Below are 21,575 nucleotides of genomic sequence, written 5' to 3'. Positions count from 1 at the left end.
TCCTCAATCCGTCCAGGATCCTAACAAATCCCTCCTCCCTCCCTCCACTGTATCCTATGGAATCCTTTTTCTGTCTCTCCATCTGGGTCCTTTGGACTCCATCCTACCTCCTCCATCCAGGGTCCTCTGGAATCCCTCCTCCCTGCATCAGGGTCCTATGGAATCCCTCCTCCCTCCATCAGGGTCCTATGGAATCACTCCTCACTCCTCCATCAGGATCCTATATAATCCCTCCTCCATCCATCAGGGTCCTGTGGAGTCCCTCCTCCCTCCATCCAGGGTCCTATGGAATCCCTCCTCCATCCATCAGGTTTCTATGGAATTCCTCCTTCCTCCTTCATCACGGTCCTATGGAATCCCTTCTCTCACCTCCATCAGGGTCCTATGGAACCCCTCCTTCATTCAATAGGGTCCTATGGAATCCCTCCTCTCTCCTCCCTCAGGGTCCTATGGAATCCCTCCTCCCTCCATCAGGGTCCAATGGAATCCCTCCTCCCTCTATAAGGGTCCTATGGAATCACTCCTCCCTCCTCCATCCAGGGTCCCGAGCTGCACCTAATTGAGTCCTTGATGGAGACTCCTGGATACATGTTTTAAAACTGACACGTGAGGGATTTGCTCACAGGAATCAGAGAAAGACCTTTATTTATTTAAGAACCAATGACTTTATTTGAAGAGACAGCGGACCTTGAACATGGAACTGAGGTGCCCGTTTTGCACGGGCAATGTGGCCATGGGCATCCGGGCACGGGGCAGGGAGGCCCCCTCGGCTCTCGGGAAGGCAGTCCCAGTCAGTGCTCCTCTCCGTCGCCCAGGGTGAGCTTGTGGAGCAGGTCCTCCTCCAGGCCGGACTCGGGGGCCTGCATCTGGCGCAGCTGGCTGATGTGGCCGCCCAGCTCCTGGAGGAAGGCCGCCTGTGGGTGCAGGCAGTGGCTCTCCAGGAACTCGCACAGGTGGGCGTCCTCCCGGTGGGTGGCCCGGCGGTGCAGGTGCCGCAGGCCCTGGTCCACTCTCTTCGCCAGGAGCAGGGCCTGCTCCAGGGCCATCAGGCTGCTGTCCCATTGGTGCTGCTGCGGCCGGGGGACGTCCTCCAGCAGGACCCGGCCCCCGCGCTGGCTCTGCAGCCACACCAGCCGGTCTGCCTGCTCCCACTTCTTGAGGGCCCGCTTCCGGAAGTACTGGGAGCCCTGCTGCCAGGCCCGGTCGGGCCTCTGGAAGTAGCCGGCGATGGAGGTGTACACGGAGGCCGCGTAGAGCTCCAGGCTGATCTGCTGGTTGATGGCGGCCTCGCAGTCTGGATGGTAGCGCTGGCGCTCAGAGGAGGGCGGAGGAGTGGCCATGTCTGCAGGCGCAGGAGCGGGTTGGAGGTTGAGGCTGAGTGGATGAGGCCGGCGGGTCACAGGTGTAGGCGGCTGGGGTCTCCGTAGGTCCTGGGTGAGGGCAGGGCACCAGAGTCAGGCGTCTGCAGCGACAAGACACGTGGAAGGCTGCGGGCCGCTGGTGGTGGCGGTTGGCTCTGAGGGGACCCGAAGCAGTGACCGTTACTCAGGGGTCTGGGGAGGGGCGGGGGGGGCCCCTCACAGGGGGGCCTGAGGGGGCCCCGAGGAGGCGGGCAGCGCTGACCTTCTCCAGATTCCATGCCCGTCTCATGCTGGGCCCTGGCCTTCATGGCATTTTAAAGTGTGACCCATGAGGACATGTGCGACCGCTGTCAGGACGTCAACTGCACTTGATTTCTCGGAGCAACTTGTGTGAATGTGGTCCTGATGTGGTTGTTTCCTTAACTGCCGCCCAGCCCTTTTGGGGTATCCTTATTGCCTCAGCATGAATCCCAAAGCTTCATCAGAATGATGTCAGCGTCTGCACCCACAGTACCCACAGCCTGTCCCCGGTCCTCGGCCTTGTGACACAAGCGACCTCCACTTCCTCCTGTTCACCATCAAGGCCCCCCTCTCTGCGGGCAGAGCCCGGCCTCCACAGCCTCACTGACTCTCCGCCTCCCATCTTCCCTCCTGTGAACTGGCCTTCCCGCCCTTTACTCTGTCTCCTCTCCATCTCTCAGCACAGCCCTGAAACACATTCTGCCCGCCCTGTCTGCCCCCAAGGGGGACAGTTCCCTTGGTCTCAACGCAGACATCCTAAAGATTCCATCAAAATGCTATTAGAACTGGTAAATGAATTTAGTAAAGTTACAGGATAAAAAATTAGTGTTCAGAAATCCATAGCATGGTTATGTACCAATAATGAAACATCAGAAAAGAAATTAAGAAAACATCCCATTTACAATTGCATCAAAAATACCTACCAGTAAATTTAACCAAAGAGGTAAAAACGTCTGAACTCTGAAAATAATAAGACACTGAAGAACGCAATTGAAGAGGAAGCAAATAAATAAAAGCATATACTGTTTCTTATGGATAGGAACAATTAATGTAAAAAATGTCCATAGTACCAAAAGGATTATATAGATTCAACACAATCAATATCAAAATACCAGTGCCATTTACCATAGAACTGGAACAAATAATCCAAAAATTTTGACCCCAAATAGCCACAGCAATCTTGAGAAAGAAGAACAAAGTTGGAGGTATCATGCTACCATTGATAGAACTATTCTACAAGCCCCTAGTAATCAAAACAAAATGGTAATGGCAAAAGATGTCTAGCTCAATGAAACGGAATAACCCAGAAACAAACTCACACCTATACGGGCCATTAATCTATGGCAAAGGAGGGAAGAACATACAATGGGATAAGCACAGTCTAGTCCAGTGATGGCGAACCTTTTGAGCTCGGCATGTCAGCATTTTGAAAAACCCTAACTTAACTCTGGTGCCCTGTCACACATAGAAATTCTTTGATATTTGCAACTATGGTAAAACAAAGATTTATATTTTTGATATTTATTTTATATATTTAAATGCCATTTAACAAAGAAAAATCAACTAAAAAATGAGTTCACGTGTCATAGGTTCACCATCACTCTAGTCAATAAATGGTGCTGGGAAAACTGGACAAATACATGCAAAAATGATACTAGACCATTTTCTTACACTATATATCAGAATAAACTCAAAACTGATTAAAGAGTTAACTATAAGATGCAAACCCAGAAAACTCCTAGAAGAAAGATAGTCAGTAAACTTTTTGACATTGTTCTTAATTATATATATATATATATATATATATATATATATATATATATATATATATATATATACTAGAGGCCCGGTGCACGAAATTCGTGGACTGGGGGATGGGGTTCCCTCAGCCAAGCCTGCCCCTCAGTCCAGGAGCCCTCAGTAGATGTCCTACTAATGGCCACAGTCTGGCAGCAGAGGCTCGGTGCAGGCGTCCCGTTTGTGTGTGTGTGTGTGTGTGTGTGTGTGTGTGTGTGTGTGTGTGTCTGTCTGCTGGGGGCCTGCCCCCAGCCACACCTGGGAGGTGCCCCTCTCTGTTGATCTCTCAGGCTCCTGGCCTCCACTGAATGTTGTACTCTCCCTTGAGCTGTGGCCAGGGTGAGGCGCCCTTTCCTGCTGTGGGATTGCCAGAGCAACCTAGGGACAGGCGCACACAGGGCATGGCTGCAGGCCGCCCTTTCCTGCTCTGGGATCACCACAGTGATCCCAAGCGCAGGCGCACAGGGAGGCTGGCTACAGGCCCCCCTTTCCTGCTCCTTGATCACCGCTGCAATCCCAAGGGCAGGCGCACAGGGGGGCTGGCTAGAGGCCGCTCTTTCCTGCTCAGCAATCGCAGGGGTGACCCAGGTGCTGGCGCACACATGGCTGGCTGCAGGCCACCTGTTGTAACGTACCCCGCGAATCACAGAAGGACGCCTCAAGAAGTCGAATTAAAGAGTCACATTTATTGCAACCCGGGACTATGAGGGGCCATTCCCAAATCTCATAGCCCTAAGATGGTGGCAAAACCAGACTTATATAGGCAAAATCACAAAGGTATTGATTACATCCCAGGGTTTGGAATGTGGCACCTGGCTCCCAAAAAAGCAGATTACAGAAGCAGAATTAAGCATGTTAATTACAGTTTCGGGTCTCGGGGTCACTGAATTGACAGGTATACATTATCTAGAGCCCTTGGGTCTCCCGACCACTGAGTTGTCAGGACAGTTTAGAGTAATTGTGCTTTCCTGGTCTCGGGACCACTGAGTCAGCTGGAACGCACCACCTGTGGCCACTAAAACAATTTAGGGTAATTGTGCTGTCCTGTTTCCCAGCTACAGAAGAATGTGCTCTCTAAGACCAGTATGATAACAATCAATGGAATAGTCATTCAATCGATAAGGCATTCAATCGAATGGGATGACTTATACAATTTAGAAAATCAAAGTAACCTGTCCATTGTTAAACAAAGCAAATAGGTACCATACTTCACACCCTTTCCTGCTCCATGATCTCTGGGGCAATCGCATGGGCAGGCGCACAGCGGGGCTGGCTAGAGGCTCCCCTTTCCTGCTCCATGATCGCTGTGGCGATCCCACAGGCAGTCGCACACGGAGGTTGGCTGCAGGCCCCCCTTTCCTCCTGTGGGATCGCAGTGGCGACCCAGGGGCAGGGGCACACGTGGGCTGGCTGCAGGCCCCCCTTTCCTGCTCTGTGATCGCAGCTGCGAATCCACAGGCAGGCGCACAGGGGGGCTGCCTAGAGACAGCCCTTTCCTGCTCCATGATCCCTGCAGCGACCCAGGGGCAGGTGCACAGGGGGGCTGGCTAGAGGCCGCTCTTTCCTGCTCAGGGATCTCAGTGGTGACCCAGGTGCAGGCGCACACAGGGCTGGCTGCAGGCTGCCCTTTCCTGCTCTGTGATCGCCATGGCGATCCAGGGGCAGGCGCACATGGGGGCTGGCTAGAGACCACTCTTCCCTGCTCCCTGATCGCTGCAGTGACCCAGGGACAGGCACACAGGGTGACTAGCTGCAGGCCCCCCTTTCCTGCTATGGGATCTCCGCTTCCTCATCCCTGGCAGGGGCGGCCAGGGAAGAGGCAGGCACTGGCCTCTTTGGTGTCCCGCTCTGGCTTCTCTGATCACCGGCAGGGGGGCGGGCAAAGATGGCCGGTTCTCCCATTCAGGGCCAAGGGCTCTGCCTCCTGGCTCTTGCCTGCTGCCTGTATTTCCAATCACCGTCCTTTCCCTATGGCCTCCCATCATTGCGCCTCTGTATGCAAATCAACCGCCATCTTTGTTGGCAGTTAACCGCCATCTTTGTTGGCAGTTAATTTGCATATCACCCTGTTTAGCCAATGGGAAGGGTAGCGGATGTATGCTAATTACCATGTTTCTCTTTTATTAGATAGGACTAGAGTCCCGGTGCATGAATTCATGCATGGGTGGGGTCCAGAAGCCTGCCCCGATCAGGCTAATTGGGGCTGGGCCAGCCCAGGGGAGGGAACGTGAGAGGTTGATTGGTCAGCACCACCCCTGATCAGGCCGATTGGCCAGCCACAGTGCATGTCATAGTGACTGGTCATGTTGGTCACTTGGTTTTTTTATCCTATCTAATAATAGACAAACATGGTAATTAACCGTACCTCCAACACACTTCCCATTGGCTAATCAGGGTGATATGCAAATTAACTGCCAACCAAGATGGCGGCCGAGAGCCAGGCAGCTGAAGCAAACAGGAGGCTTGCTTGCTTCAGTGATGGAGGAAGCCAAGGTTCCCCGCCTGCCACTGCTGGCCTCTGAGCTGCACTCTAAGAAGCAATGCTGCAATTATAGAAGCTAAATAAACACCATGCTTTCAACCAGCCGGCCAAGCTGGATTTGCAACAGTGTTCCAATTATAGAAGCCAAACAAACCAGATACCTCAGTTCAGCAGCCGAGGTCTCAGAGCTGGAGCCGAGCCTCAGAGCTAAAGCTGGCTCTCAGCTGCAGTGACAGCCATAGAAGGTAAATAAATCCCAGAATAAAAAAAAAAAAAAACAAAGAAAGAAAAAAAGGAGAGGTTGGGAGCTTTAGTCACCAGACAGCCTGAAAACGGCCCTCAGCCACTCACCCAGACTGGCCAGGCACCCCAGGGGGGACACCCACCCTGTAGGTGGTGTGACTAACTGAAAACAGCCACCATCCCCTCATCCAGGCTGGCCAGGCACCCAAGCAGGACCCCCCCCACCCTGATCCGGGACACCCTTCAGGGCAAAAGAAATGCTTCCCACTCATGCACCAGGCCTCTATAGTATATAGTGAAAGGGTAATATGCCTCCCAGCAACGGGATTAGTGGAGCCGCCGGGCCTTCCAAACCCGGGATCAGCGGAGCCATAAAGCCTCCCGAACTCGAGAACAGCGGAGCCGTGAGGCCTCCCGAACCTGGGATCAGCGGAGCTGTGAGGCCTCCTAGCACCTGGATCAGCTGAGCAGCGAGACCTCACTGCCCTGGTGACAAGCAGAGCCGCAAGGCCTCCCAGGACTTTGATCAGTGGAGCCACGAGGCCTCCTGGCCCCTGAAGCAGTGTGAGAGGGGGCAACGCCCAAACCCCCAGATCGCCCTGCGGCTCTGTGTGTGACAGTGGGCGGGGCCACAACTCCCTATCCTCTCTGCTCTGTTCATGACAGGGGATGGCACCCTAACCCCCTGATCGGCCCTGCTCTGTGCCTGATAGCGGGAAGCTCCCCAACCCCCTGATCTGCTCTGTACTGTGTGTGACAGGGGGTGGTGCCCCAACTCCCCTATTGGCCCTGCTCTGTGTGTGAGAGGGGGCAGCGCCCCAACTCCCTTATCAGCCCTGCTCTGTGCATGAGAGGGGGTGAATCCGCAACCTCCCCATTGACCCCGCCTCGATTGTGATAGGGGGTGGCACCTCCACCACCCAATCGGCCCTACCCTGATCGTGACTGAGGGTGGCGCCCCAACTCCCCAATCAGCCCTACTCTGAGCCTGACCAGGGGCTGCACCTAGGGATTGGGCCTGCCCTCTGCCAACTGGGAGCGGGCCTAAGCCAGCAGGTCATTATCTCCGAAGGGGTCCCAGACTGTGAGAGGGCACAAGTGGAGCTGAGGGACACGCCCCCCCGCCAGTGCACAAATTTTTGTGCACCAAGCCTCTAGTCTATACTAATAAAAGAGAAACATGGAAATTGGCATCACTCTGCTATGCCCACCAGCCAATCAGGATGAGTATGCAAATTAACCCAACAAAGATGGCGGTTAATTTGCATAAGCCAGTGGGAGAAAGATCAATATCATATGATCTCAGTCATATGTGAAAAATAACTAAGAACATAAAGTGATGAAAAAATAGACCTAGAGTCAAAGAGACATGGAACACACTAGGGAAAGAAGGAGAGGGTGGAGGGAGGAAGAATTCAACCACTGAACTCATGTGCATATATGCATAACCCATGGACACAGACAATGGGATGGTGAAGGATTTGGGGGTAAGGTGCTGGGAGAGGTCACTAGGGTAAAAAAAGGGACATGTAAAATACTTTCAGCAATAAAAAGAAAAGAAAAAGCCAGCTCTAACCGGTTTGGCTCAGTGGACTGAGCATTGACCTGCAGATTGAAGGGTCCCATGTTTGATTCTGGTCAAGGGCACATGCCCAGGTTATGGGCTCAGTCCCTAGTAGGGGGTGTGCAGGAGGCACATGATCTATAATTCTCATCATTGAAGTTTTCATCTCACTCCATCTCCTTTCCTCTCTGAAATGAATAAAAATATTTTTTTTAAAAAAAGTCAAAGCTGTCTTTGGAAATTCAGGTCCCTGTGACCCCAGAACTGATCTTTCACAACATTGCCTTAGTGCACAATACCCGCAGGGCACTTGGAGTCTGCCTTTCTTCCCATGAGGACAAATGAAAACTCAGTTCTCATACTGAGACTAAGGATGTGAGATGGGGAGTGAGTGTGGATGTTAAATGGAGGCCAGCTTGCAGTGTGGGGTGGCTAATGACCAGCTAATGATGCAATGACCGGCTAATAGTTTGAATTTAGAGTGGGTTTCATTGGTCTCTACACCTACCCTCCCCCAAATACACACACTCACAACCAAAACCTGATTGGACTGTCTCATGAGGAATTGGTCAAGAGGCTCAAGTGGTTGTGAGAAACTGGTTGATTTCTAAGAAATTCTTACTGCAAGTAGCTGCAGGGTGGGGTGAACAAGAAGAAAAGAGAAGAAAGGGGCTTAAAAAAGGAAACAGTAAGAGGGGGGAGACTATAAAAGAAGAGCCCAGCTGCACAGAGATCTCAGCTACTCCACGGGCCACCTCTTCAGTGTCCCCCGCAGCCCAGGATGAAATTGATTCTGCAGGGAAGAGGCTGTTATTGCTAAAAATGAGCTACAACGTGGCCACGGGGGAGAGCTACAAGGCCACTGCATTCCAGAGAACCTTGCACCTGGGTTAGTGGTCCAGGTGCCATGGAAGCTGAAATGGATTTTGTGGACCCCTGAAATGAACAGAAGAACAGTGCAAAAGGCAGTGACTATGACAAGCTCATTGTCTGTTTGGAAGCAATAACATTGACCAAGAGCTGATAAACAGAATAGAGAGAGTCACGGGCCAGAGACTGCACTGTTTCCTGCACAGATGCACCTTCTTCTCAAACAGAGACATGAACCAAGTTCCTGATGCCTATGAAAACAAGAAGCTGTTTCGCTGGTAAATGGGCAGGGGCCCCTCTTCCGAAGCCATGCATGTAGGCCACCACATCCCGTTCATTTTCACAAAGTGGCTGCAGGACATGTTGAATGTGCTCTTGCTCATCCAGATGGCAGATGAGTAGAAGTACCTGTGGAAGTCCTGACCCTGGACCAGGCCTATGGCTACTCCATGGAAAATGCCAAGGACATCATCACCTGTGGCTTTGACATCAACAAGCCTATCTTCTCTGACCTCGACTACATGGGGGTGAGCACAGACTTCTACAAGAATATGGTGAAGATCAGAAGCACGTGACCTTCAACCAAGTGAAAGGCATTTTTTGGCTTTGCAGACAGTGATTGCAAGGCGAAGATCAGCTTTCCTGCCATCCAGGCTGCTCCCTTCTTCAGTAACTCATTCCCACAGAACTTCGGGAGCGAGATGGACGTCCAGGGCCTCAGCCCCTGTGCCATCAACCAGGATCCTTACTTCAGGATGACAAGAGATGTCACACCCAGGATCTTCTATCCTAAACCACCCTGCTGCACTCGACCTTCTTCCCCTCCCTGCAGGGAACTCTGACCCAAAGGAGTGCCAGTGACCCCAACTGGCCCACTTCCTCACAGATACAGCCAAGCAGATCAAGACCAAGGTCAACAAGTATGTGTTTTATGGACGGAGACACATCATGGAGGAGCACAGGCAGTTTGGGGGAAATGGCCACCTGGACGTGTCCTTCATGTACATGACCTTCTTGCTCGAGGATGAGGACAAGCTGGAGCAGATCAGGAAGGATTACAGCAGTGGAGCCATGCTCACCTGGGAGCTCAAGAAGGAGCTCATGCAGGTCCTGCAGCCCCTCCTGGCAGAGCACCAGTCCAGGTGCAAGTAGGCTATGGAAGAGATATTCAAAGAATTCTTGACACACACCCCCACCCCTGCCCAGAGCTGTCCTATGACTTTCAATAATGCCCATTTTATATCTGCACAGAAGGAACCATAATTTATCCAGAGGCTCTGTCACGTGGCTTCCGGTTCCTGGTGTCTGTAACTCTGTGTGTCTGTCAGTACTGTTTCTCCCTGTGTCATCCTTTCCAAAGACACCCTGTGAGCTGCCTGCTCTGCCCCTAGGAGGACCTCCATTGGACAACATCCCACTCTACATACACCCTTAAAGCCTGATGGTTATACAGCCTTTGGTCTAGGTGTTCATTTCAGGAAGTTTAATGGGCACAGGCCTATTTCAGCCCATCCCCCCAAAATCAAACAGAAATGCTAGCTGTGCTTTTGACTGAGAGATCTCCCAGCTTGAAAGCTGCTTTTCACACTGAGTATTAGCCCCAGGTGGCCCCTTTTATTAAGTTGAGTCTGTGGGAGAAACTTTCCAGCTCACTTCCTGAAATCCATACCTCATGTGTTCTCCTGGAACCTCTGCCCTTCCCTGAGCCTCCCCATGCTGCTTCCAGGGACTGGCCCTAAGCAGACACTGTGCCCCCACCCTGTGGCAGCTGAGGGGAATGTGTGTTCTTTGTAGAAACCTTTGTCCTGACACTTGATTGGCTCGGAGGACTGCAAAGAGCAGTGCCTTGCTGGTGTCCTGGGCTGTAGAGAACAAACAGCAGCCCTAGGCACCAAAGAAAACATTCAGTCTTGTGCCCTGTGTAGTCTGGGAAAGCAGAAGAATATCCCAGGAAATCCCTTCATGGAGGTGAAGGGTCGACTCCTTAGCACAATACCCTAAATAAATTAATTTTGGTCCCATGGGTGGTGGGTGTAGGGATAGAATATATATGTGACATACAATCCATGTTTCCTGGCCAACCTACCTTTGTGGACATCCCATTGAATTAATTAGCCATTTCAGTGGAAAGAAAGTTAGTCTGTCTTTATCATGTTCAGGCTGCTTTACCTCACATTTAACACCCACATTTTTGGAGTCATGGGAAATCTCTGTATGACAAGTCATCACATGGAGAGATATTACAAGAAACAGGGACTATCATAAATATGATGATATGCCTCAGGGATTTTTGACCCTAAGGATATTAAAAGTCATAGGCAGATTTGAAAAGTGTTCAGAAAGTTCTAACTAAATAGTTAATTTTATAAAAATATTTTACTTTATTCTATTCCATAGATGAGCATGTATTATCTTCTGTTCAGCTGAAGAGTGGAATAATTGATTTAATATATGTATGAATATATTTTCCTTCTAGATCAGGGGGACAGTAAATTTTACTGTAAAAAATCAGATAGGAAATATTTTATGCTTGCAGGCCATATGATCTCTGTGATAATTCCTAAATTCTCATGTCGTAGTGCAAAGGTAGCCATGGACAATTAAAAAAAAAATGCATAAAATTACTTCGGCTACGGGTTACAAGTTGTGCTTAACAAAATAATTGTCGTAATGCATTATAAATTGAGTATTATCGGAGCGATAGTTCTTTCATTATGCACGATTATCTTGGAATTCATCCCAAGTTGTAGCTGGCACAATTTTTAATATACTTTTACTGATTTTCAGAGAGGGAGAGGAAGAGAGAGAAACATCAATGATGACACAGAAACATTAATCGGCTGCTTCCAGCATGTACCCCCCGCCCCAACACACACACTGGGGATCGAGCCAGCAACACGGGCATGTGCCCTGAGCAGGAATCAAACTATGACCTCCTGATACATAGGTCTACACTCAACCACTGAGCCACATAGGCTGGGCAACAAGATCCTTTTTAAGTAATTCATTTATTTATGGTCATTTTTAATGAATAATTGAAATGAAAATATAATACTCCTAACACAACCAAAACCAAGAGGAGTATATATAAATATTTACTTCATAGTTGGTAAAATACATAACACATTGAAGCAGAAGCTAATTCAGAAAGTTTTATTAGAAATAGGTGTTAAAAATTTACAGATATTGTGGAATCAAATTGTCCATACACAGTGAGGCACTCATGGTGAATTCTGACTTATGTTAAAATGAGAGAGACACACTAGCCAAGTGAGCAGTAAATAGAAAATTGTCTAATCCTCTTCGTCCCCTGAATCCTCCTCTTTGGGTTTGGAGAGGAGTTTCATTACTCGGTGTATAGGAGTCTTCACAGACTCATAGTTCCATCCCTTCCTCATAAACATCTTCTCAATCACACCTGGCATCCTGTAGCCCTTGCTTACAATGAAATCTTTGAAGGCAATTGGTCCATAAAGTTCATCAATAATGTCTGGTTCAAGATGCCTTCCATCGGTCAAATGTTCCTTGTCAGGGACGGCTTTAGGGTCGGGAAAGGGCTGGTCATTGACCAGCTTTTTCCAGGATTTGGGGTCCAGGTACCATGCTCCATACCTTATCTTCTCCCGTTTGGGTTTATAAGGGTCTTGTTGTTTGCGGAGTTTCCTTTCCCAGTTACCTTCCTGCATGGAGAATTTTCTCTGCTGTATGTCATCTAGCTGTTTGCAGGGCCTTATATTCAAAGGAAGCTGGCTTATTTTCTTTATTTTGACTGTATTATGGGTGAGTGGGACCTCTAACTCAACTTGAAACTGTTTCATGAGGTCCTCTTCATCAATGCCTATGTCTCCAAAATTATCATCGATCCATCTGCAGAATTCACGAATTCTTCTTCTTGATTTCTGGAGCCCAGGATCCTTGGGGATATCCATTGTGCATGCTGCATTTGTCTCTTCCTCAGGAAACAAACTGAATAAATATGACTGGAGACTCTCCTTGGCCGTTTCCACGTAGGCTTGGTCTTCAGGTTCCAGGTTGTCCTCCTCGGGAGGTTCCAGGTTGAGCTTCCAGGCAGATTTGGGGTGGACTGCCTGGGGAGGCTCCAGGTTCACTGCCTCGGGAGGTTCTAAGTTCACTGCCTGAGGAGGCTCCAGGTTCACTGCCTGGGGAGGCTCCAGGTTGACCTCCTCAGGATGTTCTTCACACAGGTGTGTGGGGGTCTTCTTTCTTTCCTTGGTGCCCTCACAATACGCCCACGTGTCCTCCATCTTCCTGTCAGGATCTAGCACTTCCAGGACCTTGAGCAGGAGGTCTGGAGGGAGAGCTTCCTCCAGATTCGGGCAGTTAACCAAGGAATGCTGGGTCAGGCTGGCTTCAATGTTCTCTACAAAGGCCTTCCGTGCTCGCTGGGCTGGCGAGAGCTTGGAACACAGGTCCGCTCCCGTGGGCGGCTGCCTGTGAATCTTTTTGGGCGGAGGGCGGGGAATTCTATGAGCAATCATGGGGAGAAAGCCTTCCCGAGGGCCACGAGTGATCACATCTTCAGCAGATGGACAGCCCGTTCTGAAGTCGTCCAGTCCCTCCTTCACAAATACCCACCGCCGGCTGTCCATGGAGGTGGGGCACTTCCCAAGCTTGTTGTTCTGCCTGGAGAGATAGCGGGAAGGCAACCTGTCCCTGTCCTTGAACCAGGGCTTACATTTCATGCCCAGGGGCACGGGCTCCAGCGGTCCTGGCCCTAGCAGCCACTTCTTGCTGGGCTCCGGCTTCTTGTCCAGCTTCGGCCCTGACTGCCACGGCTTGATCAGCCCTGACTCTATGAGCGCCTTCTTCCTCAGGTCCGACTTTAACAGCCACCCCTTGTGGGGCTCAGGTAAGGGCCACTTCTGGCACGCCATGGCGCCCTTGGCCCAGGGCGCCCAGTGGCTTCAGGGGTTTGTTGTCCCAGCGGCCCCGTTGCTAGGAGACCATTGCCTGGTGCTGACTCATGCTTATTCTTTCCCGAGGTGGGTCAGCACGTGCCCCTGCACAGCCTGCATTGTCCGGGGATGGCCGGCAAGGTTGCATTCTTGCTTGTGGTACAGAACTGTTCCCGTGTATGGGCACTCCTCCACAGGTCAGCTCCCCATTCATCTTTTGATGGACTTTTGGACTGATTCCAGTTTGAAGCTGTTTGGAAATCAAGGCGTCACGAATATTTCACGTGTTCACATCTTCATACAAGTACTTTCATTTCTCCTGGATAAATTATAGGTAACAATTGAAAGGCGGGAGCTTCTGAGAACCATGTTTTTTCTATGTACTCACAGCCGTCAGGTTTTGATATCTGCCCAAATATGGGTGAAGTGAGTGAGGCATTGGGTATACAACTTAAGATGGCACCCCAAATCCCCCTCAGAAATCAAGATCAATTATCTTTTAAGGTAACATTTCAACATAATCAGGAAAACAGTGCCATAGTAAAGCCTGAGGACAAAGGATAGGTCAGTGCCCTACTACGGATCCTGTCTTTACTTAAAACCCATGTGTTGTTCACCATCCATTTTCTTTTTACAAATAATATTTGCCCTTTTTAGATACTGTTGTGTTTCTTGGAAAGAGCTTGATTCTTTGGGATCCTTTTTAAGATTTGATTTAAATAACCAGAGCAGTTCCCTGTGATAGTACATGGCTAAATACTGTTAGACCATGTGGTATGGTTAATTAACTGTTCCTCACTACTGAAGCAAGACCCTTCCATGTAAATTATTCAATGCCTGTGCATCTAGAGATCTTCTAGTCTGGCTGACAGTAAAGGTCACTATTGCAGGCCCTGTGTGAGTATCAGTTATCAAGAATCCTTTCCAGTGGTTTCTTTCCTGGCTTCTAATATTCACACACGAGCTGATCAGTAATCCCCTGAATCATTCTTGTGGGGTGCAAGATTCTAGAGTTCCGTCTCTTTCTCTCATTTTGCTCTCTGGTTGTCTGCCTTGAGATCTCTACCCACATTGTTCTCTGTGGTGTCTTAGCTCCATCTCCTTTACATAGCGTGACCTCTCTGAGCTGTGGCCTAGAAACAGAAGGAATGTGGAGCCATCATAGGAGTCACCTCATTTATTTCCTATCTGTGAGGCATCTGTCCCTGCTTCCTGATGTCCAGTGTCTTTCATAATTTTATCTTATTTTCTTTCATTATTTTTTCACGTGCTCCAGGGCATAAATCTGATACCTGTTACTCTACTTTGGCCAGAAGAGAAAATATGATCAACTTTTTTTGTTTCGTCTCCATCAATTTGTGAGTCTGCCTTTGCAAAGGTCTACCACGGCTTCCGAACTATCATGGGGAGAAAGCCCGCCCGAGGGCCATGAGTGTTCACATCTTCAGGAGATGGACAGCCCTTTGTGAAGTCGGGCTGTCCATCTCCTGGTACCGTCAATTCTTGCTATTCTCCATGATTAGAAATTGTAGATCACACCGACATTATTGAAACAAATGCCTCTTTTAAAATCCATACCAACCTATTTTACTTTTTTCCCTAATTCTCAGGATAACCATCTACTTCAACTTAAAAAAAATAAATAATAAAGTCCTTAGCATATAACATTAGGTGTTTTACAATTTCAATGCAGCATGGATTTTTCTTGGTCATAGCCAATGATACACTAATACACAAATTGCAGATTGGATGTAATTCTTCAACCATGGCAGCAACTTGAATCTTGTCCTCAAATACATTTTTTATTCATTTAGTTATTCAGCACACATTGGTTCAGTTCTCCTTTTGTATGAGGCAGTGTGTCCAATATTCAAACTCTTGCAATTAAAGATACAAACACTATATTTTCCCTATAATCAATTTCCCATCAATTTTTGCCATCTGATTATTTTAAAGATTTTCTTCAGACATCACCTTTGAAGTACATTCTTTCTGAGTAAGTGTTAAGTGAAGCAGGCTGAAATTGCAAATCAATGAAATAGCATTAAATATATTAATACAGCTAAGATGACTTAAGATGGTTGGTATAAATTAAAATATGAAGCTAAGGAATAGAAAATCAGTGACCACGATTCAGTGGGAACTCAATCTATTCTAGAAATCGTTGCTTGTAAATTAGTATTATTATTAATATCATTATTAATATTAATATTATAGTTTCCTGCAGTATGAAGCACAGGGAGAATATCTCCGTTTAAGGATACGAACGAAGTGACATTTTCATAGGAAAAATGACAAGTAGCCTGAAGGTAATGCCCAGTATATTCAAAGCCCTTTAAAAGTTCACTATTAATCCCAGCAACAACACAGCGCCGGTAACTAACTATTACGCAGCCAGCTCTGGGCAGTGAACTTCCACTGGACAGAGAGGCCCTATAACCTCAGAGGCCAACCCCAGAACACTGCTACCCAGAGGCTGACCCACAAACTGACTCTTTGCTAAACACAAAATAAGGCAGTCTGGGAAACAAATGCGGCTTGCTTTAAAATAAGGACTGTGGTTTACAACACAGAGGAACAGTGTATCGCAGGGAAACTCAACACTCTCCTGAATACCTGGCAGGTCTAAGGCGAGCCACACTGAAGAATAGAAGAACCGAAGGAGCTTCACTACTGCCATTTTTTTTTTTCTTTTTTCACCTTTTAACTAAGAAACCAATTTTTTTTCTTTTTTTTCTTTTTCTTTTCTTCTTTTTTTTTCTTCTTTTTTCCATCACCTGATTTTACCCTTTTAATTACTACCTTCTTATTTTTAACCAGTATTATTACTGCTACCATTTTACCATTTTTTTTAAAGTGCCATTTTATTTTCTCTTTATTTTATTTTGGGATTAGTGTTCTGCATTCTATTTTCATCATTATATTATTGGTTGTTTCTAGTTTGCCTTCATCTCCAGAGAGCTGTTGCTGGAATTTGTTGGGATTAATGGCTGTTCTATAGGAGTATTCTCCTCATATAAAAAAGTCTCTTCCCCTCTTCCACTTCATTCTCTCTTTTCACTCTTTTTTTTTCTTTCTTCTTTTCTTTTCTTTTCTCGCTTTTATTTTCCCCCCTTCATTTTCCCAATTTCATTTTTGCACTCCTTTTTTTGGTCCCTACTTTTCTTTTCTTTTTTCTCTTTTATCTTTTTCTCTTCCTTCTTCCTTATCCCCTAATTCTCTTAATTCAGGTGGTCACCTTTATTTGGGGTTATTAATGTCGTGAATATATTTGTGTATAGAGCCTGGTACGTGGTGCCTTGTTGTGTTGTATTTTGTGCCTTTAAAACAACGCAGCAGATCCAAGCAACAGCAACCTCCTGAGCACCACACCCTCTGCTGAGGAACAGCAGCTGTACGTGAAACCTCGCCCCACCAGCCAGAAGAGCCACCACAGCTGTGAACAGCACCCACCAGAGGAGCTGCTGCCAACTGAAGAGCAGCTGCTACCGCAACCTCCCGAAGAGCAACCACAGACCAAGGAGTCACTGCCACCAAGGGAGCAACCACTGAACGACTCAACGTCTAGATATGTCAGTGAGATCAAACATGGGCAGACAAAGAAACCCCCAAAGGAGAGAGAAGGAGGACTCTCCAGAAAAGCAGCTAAGTAATACAGAGGCATGCAACATGACAGAAAAAGAATTCAGAATAAGGGTCCTAGAGTGCATAAACCGGATGGAGGAAAAAATCGACAACTTCTGCAAGAAGCTAAAAGAAACAGATGAAAAAATCAACAACTAAAGTAAGACCCAAGAAGAAATTAAGAGTGATATAGCTGCAATGAAAAACTCCATTGAAAGTATCAACAGTAGACTAGGAGAAGCGGAAGACCGAATTAGTGAATTAGAAGACAAGGAAGCAAAACACACCCAAAATGTACTGCAATTGGAGAAAAAAATTAAAAGACAGGAGGAGAGTCTAAGCGAGCTTTGGGACAACATGAAACGAAACAACATACGAATAATAGGGGTACCAGAACAACAGAAGGATGAACAAGGATTAGAAAACCTATTAGAAGAAATAATATCAGAAAATTTCCCTGAGGTGGGGAAGAAAAAAGTCACACAAGCCCAGAGAGTCCCAAACAAGGTGAACCCGAAAAGACCCACACCAAGACACATCATAATTACCATGGCAAACGTTCAGGACAAAGAGAGAATCTTACAGGCTGCAAGAGAGAGACGGAAAGTTACATAGAAGGGATCTCCCATTAGATTGTCAAATGATTTCTCAACAGAAACACATCAGGCCAGAAAAGAATGGACAGAAATGTACAAAGTGATGCAAAGCAAAGGACTGAATCCAAGAATACTCTATCCAGCAAGGCTATCATTCAAACTTGAAGGGGAAATAAGAAGCTTCACAGACAAAAAAAAGGCTAAGGGAGTTTATCACCACCAAGCCAGCAATGCAAGGAATGCTAAAGGGACTGGTATAAAAATAAGAAATAAAAAGCTCAGAAAGAAAACAGCCACACAAAAACAGAAATGGCTACAAACAAGTACCTTTCAATAATAACTTTAAACGTAAACGGACTAAATGCTCCAAACAAAAGACATCGAGTGGCTGAATGGATAAAAAAACATGACCCATACATCTGCTGTCTACAAGAAACCCACCTCATTAGAAAGGACCCACACAGACTGAAAGTGAAAGGATGGAAAAATATCTTTCAGGCAAATGGAAAGGAAAAGAAAGCTGGGGTAGCAATACTTATATCGGACAAAATAGACCTCAAAGTGAAGGCCATAACAAGAGATAAGGAAGGCCACTTCATAATACTAAAGGGATCAATACAACAAGAAGATATAACTCTGGTAAACATATATGCACCCAATGCAGGAGCACCCAAATTCATAAAAAAAAACTCCTGGAAGATATCAAAGGAGAGATCGACAACAATACAATCATAGTAGGGGACTTTAATACACCACTGACAACACTGGATAAGCCCTCTAGACAAACAATCAGCAAAGATACAGCAATCCTAAATGACTCACTAGATCAGATGGACTTAATAGACATCTTCAGAACACTTCACCCCAAAGCCAGGGAATATACATTCTACTCAAATGCTCATAAGACATATTCAAAAATAGACCATATATTGGGTCACAAGCAAAGTATCCCCAAATTCAAGAAGATTGAAATTATAAAAAGCATCTTCGCAGACCACGATGGCATAATATTAGAAATAAACTACAATAAAAACAACCCAAAATACTCAAACACCTGGAAGCTGAATAGCATGCTATTAAATATTGATTTGGTTACCAATGAAATCAAAGAAAAAATTCAAAACATCCTGGAAACTAATGACAAAGAAAACACTACAATCCAAAACCTATGGGACACAATGAAAGCAGTCCTGAGAGGGAAGTTTATAGCTCTACAGGCCTATCTCAAAAAAACAAGAAAAAATGGTAGTAAATCAGCTAACTCTACAACTCAAAGAATTAGAAAGCGAGCAACAAGAAAACCCCAGAGTGAGCAGAAGGAAGGAGATAATAAAGATTAGAGCAGAAATAAATGACATAGAGACCAAAAAAACAATACAGAAAATCAATGAAACCAAGAGTTGGTTCTTTGAAAGGATAAACAAGATTGACAAACCTATAGCCAGACTCACCAAGAAGCAAAGAGAGAGGACCCAAACAAACAAAATCAGAAACAATAGAGGCGAAATAACAACAGACCCCACAGAAATACAAATGATTGTTAAAAAATACTATGGACAGCTCTACTCCAACAAAGTAGACAACCTGGAGGAAATGGACAAATTCCTAGAAAAATACAACATTCCAAAACTCAATCAGGAAGAATCTAAAAATCTCAACAGGCCAATAACTATGGAAGAAATTGAAGCAGTCATCAAAAAGCTTCCAGCAAACAAAAGCCCAGGACCAGACGGCTTCACAGGGGAGTTTTACCAAACATTCAAGGAAGAACTAAAACCTATCCTCCTCAGACTACTACAAAAAATTCAAGAGGAAGGAACACTTCCAAGCTCATTCTATGAAGCCAGCATCACCCTAATACCAAAACCAGGTAAAGACAACACAATGAAAGAGAATTACAGGCCAATATCCCTCATGAACATAGATGCCAAAATCCTCAACAAAATCTTAGCAAATCGGATCCAGCAGTACATCAGAAAGATCATACACCATGACCAAGTAGGATTTATCCCAGGGATGCAAGGATGGTACAATATCCGCAAATCAATAAACACGATACATCACATAAACAAATTGAAATAAAAAAACCACATGGTCATATCAATTGATGCAGAAAAAGCATTTGACAAAATTCAACACCCATTTTTGATAAAAGCTCTCAGCAAGGTGGGAGTAGAAGGATCATACCTCAACATAATAAAAGCCATATATGACAGGCCCACAGCCAACATCATACTCAATGGACAAAAACTAACACCATTTCCCCTAAGAACAGGAACAAGACAGGGCTGCCCCCTCTCACCACTCCTGTTCAACATAGTACTGGAAGTGTTAGCCATTGCAATTCGGCAAGAAGAAGAAATAAAAGGCATCCAAATTGGAAAAGAGGAAGTAAAACTGTCCTTATTTGCAGACGACATGATATTATACATACAAAAATCCTAGAGACTCCATCCAAAAGCTACTAGACTAAATACATGAATTTGGCAATGTAGCAGTATACAAAATTAACCCCAAGAAATCTGAGGCATTTCTATACACCAATAGTGAACTTTCAGAAAGAGAGATTATAAAAACAATCCCGTTTACCATCGCACCAAAAAAATTAAGCTACCTAGGAATAAACTTAACTAAAGAGGTAAAAGACCTCTACTCAGAAAACTACAGGCCGTTGAAAAAAGATATAGAGGAAGACATAAACAGATGGAAGAACATACCGTGTTCATGGATTGGTAGAATCAACATCATTAAAATGTCCATACTACCCAAAGCAATCTATAAATTCAACGCACTCCCCCTTAAAATACCAACGGCATACTTCAGAGATCTAGAACGAACTCTCCAAAAATTCATCTGGAATAAAAAAAGACCCCGAATAGCTGCATCAATCCTGAAAAAGACCAAAGTAGGTGGGATCTCAATACCAGATATCAAGTTGTATTACAAAGCCACTGTTCTCAAAACTGCCTGGTACTGGCACAAGAATAGGCATATAGATCAATGGAATAGAATAGAGAGCCCCGAAATCGGCCCGAACCAATATGCTCAATTAATATTTGACAAAGGAGGCAAGAACATACAATGGAGCCAAGATAGTCTCTTCAATAAATGGTGTTGGGAAAATTGGACAGATATATGCAAGAAAATGAAACTAGTCCACCAACTTACACCATACACAAAAATAAACTCAAAATGGATAAAGGACTTAAATGTACGACAGGAAACCATAAAAATTCTAGAAGAATCCAAAGGCAACAAAATCTCAGACCTATGCTGAAGCAATTTCTTCACTGATACAGCTCCTAGAGCACTTGAAACTAAAGAGAAAATGAACAAATGGGACTACATCAAAATAAAAAGCTTCTGCACAGCAAAAGAAACCATCAACCAAACAACGAGAAAACCCACTGTGTGGGAAAACATATTTGCCAATGTCATATCTGATAAGGGCTTAATCTCAAAAATTTATAGGGAACTCATCCAACTCAACAAAAGGAAGATAAACAATCCAATCAAAAAATGGGCAAAGGACCTAAATAGACACCTTTCAAAAGAGGACATTCAGAAAGCCAAGAGACATATGAAAACATGCTCAAAGTCACTAATCATCCGAGAGATGCAAATCAAAACAACAATGAGGTACCATCTCACACCTGTCAGACTGGCTATCATCAACAAATCAACAAACGACAAGTGCTGGAGAGGATGTGGAGAAAAAGGAACACTTGTGCACTGCTGGTGGGAATGCAGACTGGTGCAGCCACTATGGAAGACTGTATGGAGTTTCCTTAAAAAACTGAAAATGGAACTCCCATTTGACCCTGTGATCCCACTCCTAGGAATATATCCCAAGAAACCAGAAACACCAACCAGAAAGGATATATGCACCCCTATGTTCATAGCAGCACAATTCACCATAGCTAAGATCTGGAAACAGCCTAAGTGCCCATCAGTAGATGAATGGATTAGAAAACTGTGGTACATCTACACGATGGAATACTATGCTGCTCTAAAAAGGAAGGAACTCTTACCATTTGCAACGTCATGGATGGAACTGGAGAGCATTATGCTAAGTGAAATAAGCCAGTCAATGAAGGAAAA

The 21,575-nt window shown here is 46.0% G+C and overlaps 2 protein-coding genes and 1 pseudogene across 3 annotated transcripts; 1 reads left to right on the top strand and 2 right to left on the bottom strand.

Annotated features, from left to right (window-relative positions):
- Window positions 1-791: 791 nt before the first annotated feature.
- LOC308511581 (ferritin heavy chain-like) lies at window positions 792-1,340 on the bottom strand (the record flags this gene model as incomplete). The annotated part of the gene is made up of 1 exon (XM_081081588.1): window positions 792-1,340. One exon carries the CDS (start codon window positions 1,338-1,340, stop codon window positions 792-794), a length of 549 nt encoding a protein of 182 aa, XP_080937714.1.
- A 6,015-nt stretch (window positions 1,341-7,355) lies between these two features.
- LOC308511580 (tryptophan--tRNA ligase, cytoplasmic-like) lies at window positions 7,356-9,490 on the top strand (annotated as a pseudogene). The gene is made up of 2 exons: window positions 7,356-7,391; window positions 8,249-9,490. The product of its transcript is annotated as a tryptophan--tRNA ligase, cytoplasmic-like (transcript).
- A 2,141-nt stretch (window positions 9,491-11,631) lies between these two features.
- LOC308511579 (protein FAM47E-like) lies at window positions 11,632-13,233 on the bottom strand (the record flags this gene model as incomplete). The annotated part of the gene is made up of 2 exons (XM_081081587.1): window positions 11,632-12,494; window positions 12,582-13,233. The coding sequence occupies 2 exons, from the start codon at window positions 13,231-13,233 to the stop codon at window positions 11,632-11,634; spliced, it is 1,515 nt and encodes a 504-aa protein (XP_080937713.1).
- Window positions 13,234-21,575: the final 8,342 nt, after the last annotated feature.

Source organism: Myotis nattereri (genome assembly GCF_964212035.1).
Source record: "Myotis nattereri genome assembly, chromosome: X".
NCBI classification, from domain to species: Eukaryota; Metazoa; Chordata; class Mammalia; order Chiroptera; family Vespertilionidae; genus Myotis; species Myotis nattereri.
The sequence above is the reverse complement of the archived record's forward strand: the minus strand, read 5'-3'. Positions and strand labels throughout refer to the sequence as shown.